Here is a 15,461-nt window from a genome sequence, read left to right as displayed (position 1 = left end):
AAGAAACACACTGTAAATATAAAGATAGAGTCACATCAAAAACAAAAGGGTAGAGGGACGCCTGGGTGGTTCAGTTGGTTAAGCGTCCCACTTCCACTCAGGTCATGATCTCGCAGTTCGTGGGTTCGAGCCCCGCGTTGGGCTCTGTGCTGGCAGCTCAAAGCCTGGAGCCTGCTTTGGGACCTGTGTCTCCCTCTCCTTCTGCCCTGCCCCCCCACCCCCGTGCTTGCACTATGTCTCTCTCTTATGTCTCAAAAATGAATAAACATTTAAAAAATAAAAAATAAAGTAAAAGGATAGAGGGACACCTGAGTGACTCAGTTGATTAAGCATCCAACTCTGGATCTCAGCTCAGGTCATGATCTCACAGTTCATGAGTTCGAGCCCCACGTCGGCCTCTGCACTGTCGGCACAGAGCCTGCTTGGAGTTCTCTCTCCCTCTCTTTGCCCCTACCACACTCGTTCTCTCTCTTTCTCTCTCTCTCTCTCTCCCTCAAAATAAACAACCTTTAAAAAATTGTTGGGGCGCCTGGGTGGCGCAGTCGGTTAAGCGTCCGACTTCAGCCAGGTCACGATCTCGCGGTCCGTGAGTTCGAGCCCCGCGTCAGGCTCTGGGCTGATGGCTCGGAGCCTGGAGCCTGTTTCCGATTCTGTGTCTCCCTCTCTCTCTGCCCCTCCCCCGTTCATGCTCTGTCTCTCTCTGTCCCAAAAATAAATAAAAAACGTTGAAAAAAAAAATTTAAAAAAAAAATTGTTTAAGCAAAAAGGTAGAGAAAGATATATCATGCAAACAAAAAATATAAAGACAATATAAGAACGTGGAGTGTTTATATTGAGATCAGACCAAGTAGACCTCAGAACAAGAAACATTACCAAAAAAAAAATAAAGAGAGTCACTTCATAATTATGACACCATTTGTCGGGAACAATCAGAAACGTAGATGTACCAAATAACAAAGTTTCAAAATACATGAAGCAAAATTTGACAGGTCTGGGGGGAGGGGGGTATAGACAAATCCGCAATCACAGTTAGAAGTGTTAACACTGCCTCCTCAGTAAATGCTAGGACAAGTGGAGGCGGGGGGGGGGGGGGGAAGCAGTAAAGATATAGAAGACCTGAGCAACACTATTACCCAATTTTGCCTAATAGACATTTATAGAATACTCCGCATAACAACCACATTCTTTCCAAATGCCCAATATATACCACCTATTGGCGGCCCATAAAAACAAGCCTCAAGAAAGTTCAAAGGATTGAAGAGAATGTTCTCCGATCACAACGGAATTAATTTAGAAATCAATAACAAGAAGCATGGGGAAACCCCAGATATTTGGAAATGACACACAATAATATGCAATCTAGCGATCAAAGAAGAGATTACAAGCGAAATTTAAAAATACCTTGAACTCGATAAAATTAAAATGCAATCCACCAGCGGCACCTGGGTGGCTCATTTGGTTAAGCGTCCAAGTCTCAGTTTCGTTTAGGCTCAGGTCACGATCTCACAGTTCATGGGTTCGAGCCCCACATTGAGCTCTGCACTGACAGTGTGGAGCCTGCTTGGGTTTACTCTCTCTCTCTCTCTCTGTCTCTCTCTTCCCCTCCCCACTCATGCTGTCATTGTCTCTCTCACAGTAAATAAATAAACTTAAAAAAAAATTTTTTTAAACATCTGGCTTTAGCTTAGGTCATGATCTCACAGTATATGAGTTCAAGCCCCACATCAGGCTCTGTGTTAACAGCTCAGAGCCTGCAGCCTGCTTCCAATTCTGAGTGTCCCTCTCTCTCTGTCCCTCCCTTGCTCCTACTTTCTCCTCTCTCTCTCTCTCTCTCTCTCTCTCCCTCTCCCAAAAATAAATAAACATTAAAAAAATAAATAAACTGACTAATACACTCACTACAATGATTCTATCAACACAGACTCCCACGAAGAGTGTAGTCTCAGGCTCTACCAACTGAGCCAGCCAAGTGACCCGAGAATGTGTCATTTGAACAAAGACTTGAAGCTGGGGAGCCTGGTGGCTCAGTCGGTTGAGCGTCCAGCTTCGGCTCAGGTCATGATCTCACGGTTTGAAGTGGGTTCGAGCCCCGCTTCGGGCTCTGTGCTGACAGCCTGGAGCCTGTTTCAGATTCTGTGTCTCCCTCAAATAACTGGGTCACCAGATTGTGGCATGGGTCCACTGGACCTGGTGTAAAAGTCAATAAAAGAAAACCTCATTTTATTTTTTTAATGTTTATTTATTTTTGAGAGAGACAGAGACAGAGGCAGTGACAGAGACAGAACATCAGCGGGGAAGGGGCAGAGAGAGAGGAAGACACAGAATCCGAAGCAGGCTCCAGGCTCTGAGCTGTCAGCACAGAGCTCAACGCGGGGCTCGAACCCACAAACCAGGGGATCGTTACCTGAGCCAAAGTTGGACGCCCGACCGACTGAGCCACCCAGGCGCCGCTGTTCATTTGTTTTGTTTGTTTGTTTTTCGAGAGAGAGACAGAGGACACAAGTGAGCAAGGGAGAGAGAGAGAGAGAGAGAGAGAGAGAGAGAGAGAATCCCATGAGGGGCAGAAAGAGAGAGAAGCAGAGCTTCACCCCGCATCACCCCATGTGGGGCTCATGCTCACCCAAAGTGGGGTTCAAACTCACGAACCATGAGATCATGACCTCATCCAAAGTCAGATGCTTAACCCACCGAGCCACTCAGGCGCCCTACGCGAGTCCATTTCTATAAAACTCTAAAACAGGCAAAAATAACCTCTAATGACGGAAGCCAGAACGGTAGTTGCCCGGAGGGGACAGGAATTGACAGGAAAGGGCCACAGGGGAGCTCATTTCTGGGGTGATGGAAATGTTCTATAGTTTGTCTTGAGTAGCGGTTACTCAGGCATATGCAATTGTCAAAAGTCACTGAACTGACTACTTAAGATCTGTGCCACATCATTGAATGTAAATTATACCACACACACACAGACGCGCGCGCGCACACACACACACACACACACACACACACAGGGGGCTCTGAACCAATCAAAGGCAAGGAAGTCAGACCTGCTGATTGGCTTAGGTCTGAACCACACTGTGGGCATCTTAAGAGTCAGCTTCCACCAAAGCAAGGACAGTCACCAAGCCACAACCCTGGGATCATCACCTGAGCCCAAATCAAGAGGTGGACACTCAACCAACTGAGCCACCCAGGCGTCCCGATTATTTCCATCTTCAGGAGAAGTCTGGCACCGGGGATGGAAGGATGAGCTGTGCTCCAGGAAGTTAGGGAGAAAGGGGAGTCGAAGACAAATACAATCCCTCCCACTGGTGGCGAGATGGTGTTTCAGAGGGTGGGCTTTCGGTGGCACAGTCGGTGGAGCGTCCAACTTCGGCTCGGGTCATGATCTCACAGTTTGTGGGTTCGAGCCCCACATCGGGCTCTACACTGAGGGTCCTACTTCAGATAGTTCACTTTCCACTGAACAGACCAAGAGAAGATAACTCACAGCTGTTGGAAAACAGAGAAGAAATAATTGATTCAGGACTCTGGGAATACTTAAATTTCACTGGAGGAAAAATAAAAGGAATTTTAATGACGAGAAAAAAGTATCTCTCAAAATGAACGAATGAATGAATGAATGAATGAATGAATAAATAAGTTTTTTTTTTTTTAAAGGAGTGTGGGCTTTTCAGTCAAATTGCTTGGGTTCGCATCCTGACTCTACCTTCTCCTGTGTGATCAGGGACAAAGTACTTCAATTCTGTTCTTGGTCAAGCCTTCAGACCTCTCTGGTCTCATCTAATTCCAGTGGCAACAGAACAGAAGTTAAGATCTGCCTGGTAGAAACTCAGAGCTAAGAAAAAGAGAGAGGGAAGGAGAGAGCATGAACTTGTCTTCATTTTGTTTATTTGCTCAGTAAACGTTGACTGGGGTCCTTGGCTTTCTACTTCAGGGCCAGGGCTGACGACCAAGACCGAGTTTAGCCTACATTATATCCATCAGGAATTCTTTGGTTACAAGTGACAAAAATTCTAACTGGTTTGGGACAAAGGGAAATTTTAATAGCTCATGTCATCAAAATTCCGACATGACGGTATGCAGTTGGTTTCGAGAGTACTGGAACCAGGGAAGTAAAAACCAACAGTACTCTCACCCCATCTCTTGTTTGCTTCTCCCTGGTGTCAACTGTATTCTCTCCTCCAGCAGTGGGAAGATGGCCACAGCCAGCACTGGACCTATTCCTTCAAAGCCTCACCACCCATAAGGAAAAGGTGGGTTTTTTTTGTTGTGGGTTTTTTGTTTGTTTTTTGTTGTTTTTTTTTCTTTTTTTTAGATTTTATTTGTAAGTAATCTCTATGCCCAATGTGGAGATCCAACTTCAACCCCAAGATCATGAGTCACATGCTCTACCAATTGAATCAGCCAGGCGTCCCCATAAGGAAAAGGCTTCTTGCCCCCCCCCCCCCCAGTCTGCACCCAAAAACCCAGGGAAAGACTCTCATTGATTCCGCCTACACTCGGTTCCAGGCGGGACATAATGATTGGCCCAGCCTGACTTCCTTGTCCATTCCTCAGCCAATCGTGGGAGTATGAGGGGGCGGGACACATTAAAAACTGGCAGCTCCTAAACAAGGTTGTTTTGGAGTTCCAGTAAACAGTTCTCAGCTAATATTTGCATCCTCTTTCCTCCTATGGTTGGAACCTTGGAGAAGTGCAAGACTCGGGTGGGTCTAGGAGATAGAAGGAGAATGGTTGGGACCTATGGTCTCCCCAGCCCAGCCCAACACAGGTCGCTGCATACAGCACGCGCCCCATTCGTGCTCGTTAAGTCAATGAATGAATGTCCTGTTCCCAGAGGCTGTCCTCTGACGGCCCCAGTTTCCTAGACTCTGAGCTGATCAGGCGTGACGCGGGGACAGGGGTCCCGCACACGTGCGGGCTGTGTCTCAGGGCGCAGACACCAGCCGCGACAGGCGGAACCCTCGCGAGCACAACCTTGAAGACCCCGCCAGCCAGCAGGGCCCAGTTGGGGGCGGGGCTTCCAGACCCCAGCATTTTGGATTGCACCATCTTTCCCCTGTTAGAGGGGAGGGCCGAGATAGGCCTTCTGCATCTTTCGCCAGCCCTTTTACCATTCCCTGACCACCAGGACAATATACTTGCGTCTCTAATAGCCACACAGTCTCCCCCTTCGCCTCATCACACCTCACGGCTGCCCGCAGCCACACATTTCAGGCTTCCCCACCACGACCGCGCAGTGGCTCGCCCCAGTTTGACGCATTGCAGGGCAGGCCGGACCAATCGGCGCCGCGCTCTCATTTCCGCCATGGACCGGACCCAATAGCGGCGCGGCTCACACAGGGACGCATCACGCGCCGCCGAGCAGTGCCCCTCCGCCGGGGAGGCGAGTGGAAGGGACCCAGGGGGCGGGGCGCGCGGCCACGGAAAGTAGTCCCGCGGCGGAGGCGCGTGCCCGCGCGCGCGCGCGCGCGACTGGAGGCAAAGCCCGGCCCTGCGCGGGGTGGGCGCGAGGGATCCGCGGGCCCGTCGGTGCGGAGCGGGGCGCGGAGGGATCCGTGGGAGCCGCAGTGCGGCGGCGCGCGGGCAGGGCGGGGCGGGGCCGGGCGAGGCGGGGCGCGCGCGCGCGGCGGCCGTTGAAGGACCGTTGGGGCGGGAGGTGGCGGCGGCGGCGCGCGCTGCGGGCAGTGAGTGTGGAGGCGCGGACGCGCGGCGGAGCTCGAGCTGCTGCAGCTGCTGCCGCCGCCGGAGGAACCTTGATCCCCGCGCTCCGGACACCCCGGCCTCGCCATGGTGAGTGAGGCTGGGAGACCGCCCAGGCTGGGGCTCTGAGGCGGGCACGGCGGGCAGGACTCCCGAAGGGGCGAAGGGACCCAGAACGGGGAGTGTTGGGGCCCCGGCGAGCGCCTCTGGACCCCCTTCGGCCCGGGGGACGTTCAAACCCAGAGCGGGACATTTGGATCCCAGAAGGGGGGTTGGGGCTTGAAAAGCGACTTTTAATACCAGCTGGGGTGTTTAGACCCCAAAATGGGCACCCGAGCTCTCAAAGGGGACGTTTGAACCCGGGATGGGACATCTGGACCCTCAGAGGGGGCGTTTGGACCCAGAAAGGGCGTTTGGAGCCAGAGTGAGGCGTTTGGTCTCTGAGGTGGGGTGTTGGGACCCCACAGGGGGCGAGGTAAGAAACACTGGCTGGGGAAGGAGGGGGTGTCGGGGCCCTAATGAAGACTTTGGGTCGTAAAAGGATGCAGGGAAGGGAGATCAGAGGAAGGCCAGGCTGCCGGGGAGCTCCCGAGAGGGGGCCGTGTGTAGCTGGACCTGGGTGGGGGAGAGGGGCAGGGATGGGGGTGACTTCTGCAGATCAGACCCTGGGGGGGGGGGGGGGGGGATGGTTCTCCAAAGACCGGCATTGCAGAGGAAGGGGGAGGAGGGCGAGGTGCAAGCTTAGGGGAGGAAGAGCCTGCGGTGGGTGGCAGTGGAGGTTAGAAGATGCTCTGGAAGCCTGCGGGGACTGAAAAGGATTGGGGTCGGCGAGGTGGTCAAGAGGGAATGGCGAGGCCGGTGCCTGCCAGTGGTGGGGGAGCAGGAGGCCTCGTGGTTGCTTTGGGGGGCGGCCAGAAAGGGCTCTGAGGTCACTAGTGGGTTGGGGCTGTTGAACTGGGGAGGTTGGTGTTCTTGGGAGGGGGCTGGGGCTGAGTGTTGTGTTGGGTCCAGCAGAAGGTGGGGGTGGGAGCGGACGCTGGCTGCGGTGGTGGGAGGTGAGGTGAAAGGAGGCCTGGGGGTGGGGGTGGGGGTTGTTAGAGAAGATGAACGACAGCCAAGGTGGGCCTAGATTTGGAGGTGGATGGACAAAGACTGCTCCGTGTAGATGGGGAGGGGGCTGCAGAGGCCAAAGGGAGTGGCCATACGGTCCCCCTTCCCCAGGAAGAATGGGGCTGGGCAGGAGGCGCCCCAGCAGTGGGAGCAGGTGGGCGGAGTTGTTCAGGCCCCTTATTGCGCACTGAAGCCGCATGAAATGGGGGTGGGGGGATCAAAGTTTGGGATGCACCAAATGAGCCAGCCTTGTAAGCAGAGAATTCTCACCCCCTCGCTGCCCTTTTCGGACCAAGAGGGCGGCTTTTTCCAAACCGGAGCCCTGGTTTTCTTACGGTCTCCGGCTCCCTGTGCTGCTCTCCTCACTTGTGCCAAATGACAGTGCGGTACAGTGTGGCGTCGGTGACAATCGGACGCCTGGTCCTGGGGCCTCGGGGTGGGGGCTGCAGAGCTGGAACCGAGCGGACCTCCGGAGGGACCCCTTCGTCGGCCTGAAGGCCGCTTGTTCCGCCCAGGGGCCTCCCCGAGCGCTTCTGTGAATGCGCACGGCGAGGGCTCTGAGAGAAAACCAGCAGACGAGCTCTTTCCTGCGCCCTGCCACCCACAGCACCCACAGCCCCCCCAGGCTCAGCGGCGGAACCGTGCACAGCCCTCCTCCCTGGCAGGGCTGGGGACAGCAAGCAGCCGCTGCTTGTATCAGATCTCATACTTGCTGACACAGACCCGTGGCTCCTCTTGCCATTACCCCGATTTCCCCGGGCGGGACCTGCTAGAGGGGCCCCGGAGAAGCGCCGGCAGGTGCCAGGAGGCCCCCCCACCTCCCGGATGGAACCTGAGCTTTGGCCCCGGCTAGTTTCTCTTCCCGTTTGTAATCCGCAAGGTATGGGTGGGACGAGTCCCTGTGAACCGGCCTTGGACTTCGGCCTGAGCGCCGTGGCTCCACCTTGGCCCGGGTGAGGGGCCCTGGCCTTGGTTTCTGATCTCATCTAACACTGCTCCCTGGCGTTGGCTGGGGGCTGGGTCAGGGCAGAGAAATAATACCCTCTTCCCTCCCCCACCCCAAGGGTTGTTTTTTTGTTTGTTTGTTTGTTTTTCTTGTCCAGCCCCTGGCCGGAGCCTAGGATGAGGGCTAAGGAAGCAGTAGAGCGGCTGGGTGATCTTGGAGACACTTTTGTGAAAGCTTAAAATCTTCAGATTTTGGAAAGGGAAGAAACCCCGAGGAGGGCCCCCCCCTCACCTCCGCCCGCCCGGCGATGATAATTTCTTGGGTGATCGTCTTCTGGGCAGTAACCATGCTTTCAGATCGAGACCTCGGGAGCTGGGACCTTTCCTTCACCAGGCAGGGGAGAGGATCTCCTAGTGCGGGGAGGGAGAGCGTCTGACAGGCTCTACAGGCAAAGCCGCGCCTATTTGCAGCGGCCCCAGAACCCCGCGTGGCATACCTCATCTGGACCGTCCAGCTGGCCTGGGGGGGGCGGGGAGTGGCAGACACAGGCCTGCGGAGCCCCTTCCGGGCATTCCGGTCAACCTGTCCCAGCCCCCCGACGGTGCTGCCCGAAGGCAGAGTGGTGCAGTAGGGGTGGGAAGGCCCCGGATTGGGCCGGCTCTCCCCATCCGGGGCCAGGGGGGAGAGAGAACCAGGTGCCAGTAGGACGGCAGCCCTCCTCCCCGGACTGTTACTCGGCCCTCCTCTCTCTCTTCCCTCTCCCCTGGCATTGCCTGGCCCTCGGTAACCAGAAGCCCATCCTCTCTTCTCACTTTCCCCCCCCCGGCAGCTTCCTCGGGTGTCAGGACCGGGCTTCTCTGCCCATGGGAGCCAAGGGAAGCGGGCCGAGCAGGGGGCTCGGGGGCTGGGGCTGCCGGGCCGGCATTTTAGGAGCCCAGCAGCCCCAAGTCTTTTTGGAAGGCGGTACAGAAGCGTCCCTCCGGTCGTCGTCCTCACCTTCCCTCTAGACTTCGGACTTTTCTAGAATGTGCACGTGTGGTGTTTTTCCTTCTCCACCTTCTTTCCTCCCTCCTCCCTCAGCCATCTCTTTCTCTTTCATCATCACTGTGCTTCCCCCTCCCATTCCGCCTGTTTGGGGCTTGGCCTCAAGTTCCTCTTCCCTTAGATCTAAAAGAAAAAAGAAAGGAAAGGGGACATCTTAGACCAATTCTAACGTGACCAGTTCTTAGTGTTTGGGACGGGGTGGGGATGGGAGGGTCGTGGCTAGCTTCCGGTGGAGGCTCTGGAGGCACCGTGCAGATAGTTCGCATCAGTTTTGAGGGCGTCCAGCCTCACGGCGAGAGCCGTGCTGTGGATGCGGAGCCCCTTCCCCCGATGGTGGAAAAGGAGGGGGCAGCCGCCTGGGCACCAGGCCCGGTGGCACCTTGTCGGCAGCATTCACCAAAACCAGGGAGAATTCGGGTACTGGCCGCCTGGAGCTAAATGTTGGGACTCTGGCTCCCCCGCCTCCCCGCCCCCAGCTCCTCATCCAGAAGGTCCCCCGGCCTGGCTGATTCCCAGCACACCAGTGCAGAGGCTGGTCCCGGCCTCTCCTCTGCCCCACCCCCAAACCCCGCATGCAGCAAGGGCTGCCTGCCACCGACTGGCCGGTCCCCAGAGTGGCCGGGACTGGAAAGGGTTAAAAACTGCAGCGAAGCTGAAGCCGGGGAAGCTGACTTCAGTCCTCCAGCCTTTGCCGGTGGTGCTGTGCTGTGCCGCAGCCGCCGCAGTCCCCTCCCCAACATTTGCCCCTCCTGCCCCTCCTGCCCCTCCAGAAGAAACGGAACAGAGCACAGGACAGGCCAGGGACGCACAGCTGCCGCCTCTGGCCCGCCTGGGGTTCTGTCAAGTACTCAGAGCCGTTCAGCACCACCAGTTAGGAGAATTTTTGCCAGTTGGGTCCACTGTGCTCGGACCTGGCACCTCCAAATAGGTGACACAGAAACTAGCGAAGAGCCCAGACATCTTCCCTCTGTCCTACCCAAGGGCTGGCCTGTTTCAGTGTGGAGCCTTCTAGAGCTGCACGGTCGGGCTTCCAGGGCAACTGCTCCCTTCACTCAGCCTCTGGGGCTCCCGGCGGCCGTGCTGTGCCAGCGCGGCTGGTCTGGGGCCCCCCAGCCGCTGTGGCCCCGAGGCACGCTAGGTCGAGACCGGAAGCCCTTGGGTCTGGGCAGCCTACTCAGGGCCCTTGTCGGGCAGCCTGGGTTTCCAGGCCACTTCAGGCCCCAGCTTCCTGAATCACCAGACTTTCTCCCAGACCCCGGCTCTCCTTCGGGCCCCGTCAGGCACGTGCCTCCTTTGCCGAGGTCCCTGGGTGCGTGGGCTGGCGTGGGCTGGCGTGGGGAACTGGCCTCACCAGAGGGGGGCTGGCCCAGTGACTGACTTTCTCCTCCTTGCCTTTCCAGGCTGACCAGCTGACCGAGGAACAGATCGCAGGTGAGCTCCCCTCCCCTCCTCCCCCTCGTCCTGCCCCGGGAGGGCCTTCGAGCGCCCGGCCAGGAGTAGCACCCGACAGATGTGCTCGTGTGTTCCCTACGTCGCTTAATGCCCTGCCTTGTGCTTCGAGCGTGGGGAACTGTGGATATTTGCACACCGCACCCCGATTACACCGGCCCCCCGTGGTCCTGAGATGCCACGTCTGTGTTCCTCTCCTGAGCTGGAGTCATCCAGGGGGCCTTTGTTGACCCGTGGCTGCAGGGCGAACCCCTCCGTCTGTCCCAGCTCCTGCCAGTTGGGCTCCGAAGGCGAGCCTCCCTCGGGGGCTCCAGAGCTCCCGTCCCACTTTAGGAGCCACCCAGGAGATGGCTCGTCACTCCCACCTCTGCGCTCGCCTGCGCTCCGCACTCCCCTCTGCACGTGCTTGCAGCCACTCTCCTCTGCCAGAAACGGCTTCCCCTCGCCCCTCCTCATCCTTTGGGCCTCCGCTCAGATGTCATCTTGGAGAGGCCTCCCCTAACTCCCGGTCTCAGATCACCTTCCTTTGCTTCCCAGCACGTCACTCCAGGCACTCCCCTCGTAGCTCTTCTCACTATCTGAAACTATTTTATATCTTTACCTGCTGTGTCTCTTGTCACTAGGTGTGAGCAACTTGAATGGGGGGCTTTTTTTGGTTGGGGGGGGTCCGTTCTGTATCTTCAGTGCCCAGCACATAGTCAGTGCTCCGTACGTTTTGTTGGCCAAATAAATGAGTAAGCAAATGGTCGTACATCTCCCGGGAAGCCAAAAGAAATCCTGGGATCCCATCTCCTTCGTTTTTGTGGCCACCTGCCTGACCCCTAAGGCCCAGAAAGGTCACCACTGCAGGAACTTTTGTGCGATTGAGTGGGTCGCTCAGTCTCCCTCTCCCAAGACTGCACTGCCGAGGACAGAAAGCGCCTCTCGGTTCATGTCCACGACCGCGGGCCAGCACGAAGTAGACACAGGGGAGGGGCTCACGGAACGGGCCCCTGCAGCTCCCCAGACCCCAGCTGTGCTGTCAGGTCCGGTGGGCCGCGTGATGAGTACTGAATGCCCCACGTCGGAAGCGGGAGGAGGCCGGAGTCGACCTGCCTTCGTCTCCTCCCTCCCCCCGCCAGCCCACAGTCGGTCACGCTTTCAGTTTGGAAATGGCCCCCAGTGGCTGTGGAGACCCGCCAAGGAGAGCTGGGGAACCGCCCTGTTGGGTGATCGTGAGCTCAGGGAGCCCCCACGACCCGCCCCCTGCCCTCCACAGCAACGGCAAGGCCTTGGCGCTGGGACCGGCCTCCCCGGTGTCCCTGGGGAGACTCGTCTCCCGGTGGCCCGGAGGTTGGGGGACACAGCTTCTCTCTCGGCTGTGCGTGTGGCTCTCGCGGCACCTGCCACCCACACCCCGGCTCTGCCCTTGTGTGACACAGACAGCACGCTCTCCGCCCCGTCCCCATTAGCAAACTGTCCCCCACGTCACCCCGGCCCACACCCTCTGGGAATTGGCTGCCAGGCGTCTGTTCCCCAGGGAGCCCCAGGTGCCAAAATGGGCCCGGTGGGAGGGCGGCAGCCGCGTGCTTCTGTCCCCGCTCCTGATGCGTCCCCAGCTGTGGCCTTCCCACTCAGCGCCACTAGCTCTCCATCCCGCTTGGCAGCCCGCCCCTCTCCTTTCATCCTCCACCCACCCCACGCGCCGTCCGTCCGTCGGCCGCGCCCCGCTGCCGGCCACCCCCTCACCGCGTCACACGCTGCCACTCCTCCTCGGGGAGCCGGTGGCGCCGGCCCGGGGAACCGGGCCCGCGGTACCAGTCGAGAGGTACGCAGGGCCGGGCAAAGGCATTTTGCAGCCTCCCCTTCCCTTCCCAGCCAGTTGGCCTTGGCCGGCCTACTTCGGATAGAGAGTTTTCTTGGCTCTTGTCCACTCTGTGACTTTAGTCCGTTTCATCATCTGAGAGAGAGGCTGAAGCCAGGGACCAACAAGAACTGTAGAATTCTCTAAGAACAGCCGTCAGCCTGTGTTTCCCCCTCTGTCCTCGCTGAGCCAGGTTGGCGGAATGGGTAGCTTCACCGGTTACAGAGTAGGTGCTCAATAAATGTTGACTGAAGGAAGGGGTCTGCCCTGAGCCCCGAAGCAAGGGGCTCGGACTAGAAGTCTTGCTCTGATTTCTTCAGGTAGGACGGACTCCCTTGGCCTTCGTCCACGGACAGTTTTCCCTGTGGTCCTTGACCTCTGCTTCGTTCCCTCTCGTACCCCAGAGTTCAAGGAGGCCTTCTCCCTCTTCGACAAGGATGGAGACGGCACTATCACCACCAAGGAGTTGGGGACGGTGATGAGGTCCCTGGGACAGAACCCCACCGAAGCCGAGCTGCAGGACATGATCAACGAGGTGGACGCGGATGGTGAGCCCCGTGGCGCGGGCGGACGGCCCCACTCTGGGGCACCTTCCTAGGGGTGACGGATGAGCGGGTGCCGCCTCTGCCGGGGCTCTGGTGTGGCCTCCCAGGGTCCGGGCCAAGAGCACTCCCGACTCCCTTCTCCCCGCTTCCAGGGAACGGGACCATTGACTTCCCGGAGTTCCTGACCATGATGGCCAGAAAGATGAAGGACACAGACAGCGAGGAGGAGATCCGAGAGGCTTTCCGCGTCTTCGACAAGGTAAGCGGTCCTTTGCCGGAGTGGCTCTGGGATCCGGCGGAGAGACGGGTGGCTGGGGCCCCGGGTCACCGCTTCCACGAGGCACGGGTCCCGGTGCCGGCTTGCCGCGTGGCCTCGGGAGGCCCCCCTTCCCCTGCTGAGCGTGGGTGCCTGCCGGTCCCCGCCGTGCTGCCCCCCCCCCTGGCCCCCCCCCCCCGTCGGAGCCTCAGGTTCGGAGCCCTTCCCCGTCCCCACACCCAGGACGGGAACGGCTACATCAGCGCTGCCGAGCTCCGTCACGTGATGACGAACCTGGGCGAGAAGCTGACCGACGAGGAGGTGGACGAGATGATCAGAGAGGCCGACATCGACGGGGACGGTCAGGTCAACTATGAAGGTGAGCTGACGCCAGGCGCTCGCTCCGGAGCGGCCGCGAGGCGCGGCTTCGGGAACAAGCCCCAGGCCCCTGGCGCCTGGGAGGGCCGCCGGCCCGGCCGCGCTCACCCGCTGACCCCCCCGCTCTCCGTTTCACTCCACAGAGTTTGTACAGATGATGACGGCCAAGTGAAGGCCCCCGGGCAGCTGGTGATGCCCACTCTCGTGATCTCTCTCTTCTCGCGCGCGCGCTCTCTTCAACACTCCCCCGCGTTCCCCGGTTCTAGCAAACACCAGTCGATTGACTGAGAATCTGATAAAGCAACAAAAGATTTGTCCCAAGCTGCATGATTGCTCTTTCTCCCTCCTTGAGCCTCCTCCCTCCCGTGCCCACCGTCCCTTCCTTTCTCCCTCCCCCCTTCCATTCACATCTTCCGAGGCCTGATGCGTTCGTAAGACGAAGCCCCGTTCCCCTGAGGGGAGCCTCTGCCCTCCTCCTCCAGCCCGGGTGGCTCTCCTCCGTTTTGGTTTGTTTCCTTTCGTGTGTCATCTTCTTTTGGGTGCCGGGTGGCTGCCAGCCCCGTCCCGGGACCTGCTAGGGAGGGGACGAGGCCTCACCCGGACAGAAGAGCATGCCTTTTACTGTTGCATGCAACCAGCCCCGTGACTCCGTGTGCACATCCCGGCAGCCTTTTGGGGCAGGGGTGCCGAGAGAGGCGTTCCAGAAGGACTTGGGGGGAGTTGAGGAGTTGTGGTATTGACTGGCTGTGGCCCAGGAGGGGGTCGAGGGGCAAGGGAGTCCCGGAAGCCGGCGTTCTTTTACCAGTCGAGGGGGCCGACTCGCCGAAGGGGACGGACAGAGCGGACCACACTCAGATCCCACCGGCCGCTGTTCTGAAACCATCCAATCGACTTCCTGAGGTCGGGCTGGGTGGGGGCCGCTCGGCCGGGCCGCTCTGCAGGTTGTCCACACCCGTGTTTCGAAAGCGATCTCCGGCTGTTCTGTAAATACCTGGTGCTAACGTCCCATGCCGCTCCGCCGTGAGGCGCCCGCCCGCCCGCACCGAGGTCCCCTCGCTGGAACGGATGTGGGGATGTTGCTTTGTAATGTACAGGTTATCCTTTGGGTTTGGTTTTCTTTTTTCTTTCTTTTTTTCTTTATGCCCCTTAAAACTAATTCTGTCAAAGACCCTGCCGGGCTAGCCGAAAGGTGGGGAGAGGGAAGGCGAGCCCCACCACGCTCTCGAGAGAACATACCTGCAATAAAACGGTGTTGTCGGCTAGCTGCCCGGAGGACTGGCCAGCCGGCCCCTCCCGCTTCTCCGTGGTGACTTGGTTGGCTCCTTAACATCTGTGCTGTCTCTGTGCCCTCTCTCCCTTCGCCCGCCTGCCTGCCCCCACACTCCCCCAGCGGAGAGCATGATCCGTGACCTTGCTTCTGATTTTCGCCTCTGGGACAAGTAAGTCAATGTGGGCAGTTCGGTCGTCTGGATTCTTCTTTTCCTTTTTCTGTTCAGTTCATCTTGCCCCCCCCCCCCCCCCCCCCCCCCCCCCCACACACACACACTCCGCCCCCAGGTCGTTCAAGTGGCTTTTCTTGGGACCTGCCCAGCTTTGAGAATCTCCTCATCCACCCTCTGGCTCCCAGCCTCTGGGGAGGGGAGGGGAGGGGAGGGACGGGGCTTGGTGGGAGACCCAGCCAAGAGCTGAGAGTTAAGGGCAGGTAGGCGTGAGGCTGTGGACATTTTCGGAGTGTTTTGGTTTAGGTTTTGGTTTGTTTGTTTTGTTTTTTGTTGTTTTTTTTTTTTTTTTTAAACCGGGCAATATTGTGTTCAGTTCAAGCTGTGAAGAAAAATATATATCAATGTTTTCCAATAAAATACAGTGACTACCTGACTTGGGTCTTCCCCTCTCGCCTCTATTTCTGGGCCTGCTCCCTGCGTGGGCCCTGCAGCCCTGCCCTGGAAGAGCCTTTCCTCCACGCTCGCTCAAGAGCCTCGTCCTTGTCACTGGCTGCCGAGAGGGGACCTCTGAGCTGGAGTTCTGATCCCAGCCAGATTTCACGGGTGCGGGTCGTTGAGGGCGGGATACTGATCCGGCAGCGTGGCCCATCAACTTTGCGTGCTCACCATAGTGATGGGGGTGCACCGACCCCTGTCTCCGGCCGGCGAGGGAGCCCAAGATGAGGCCAGGGAAGGCCTGAGGCCA

General features: G+C 58.1%; 1 protein-coding gene across 2 annotated transcripts; it reads left to right on the top strand.

The window, feature by feature from the left end:
- The first annotated feature begins 5,643 nt into the window (after positions 1-5,643).
- Positions 5,644-15,149, top strand: CALM3 (calmodulin 3). 2 transcript variants are annotated; one of them, XM_049621101.1, is made up of 6 exons: positions 5,644-5,793; positions 10,204-10,234; positions 12,500-12,643; positions 12,793-12,899; positions 13,140-13,275; positions 13,418-15,149. In XM_049621101.1, exons 1-6 carry the CDS (start codon positions 5,791-5,793, stop codon positions 13,444-13,446), a joined length of 450 nt encoding a protein of 149 aa, XP_049477058.1. In that variant the 5' UTR covers positions 5,644-5,790; the 3' UTR covers positions 13,447-15,149. The 2 variants fall into 2 exon arrangements, with proteins under 2 accessions (XP_049477058.1, XP_049477057.1); XM_049621100.1 differs by lacking the exon at positions 5,644-5,793 and adding an exon at positions 6,156-6,178.
- Positions 15,150-15,461: the final 312 nt, after the last annotated feature.

The sequence above is a fragment of the Panthera uncia genome (assembly GCF_023721935.1).
Source record: "Panthera uncia isolate 11264 chromosome E2 unlocalized genomic scaffold, Puncia_PCG_1.0 HiC_scaffold_19, whole genome shotgun sequence".
NCBI lineage: Eukaryota > Metazoa > Chordata > Mammalia > Carnivora > Felidae > Panthera > Panthera uncia.
This window is presented reverse-complemented; position numbering and strand designations above follow the sequence as displayed.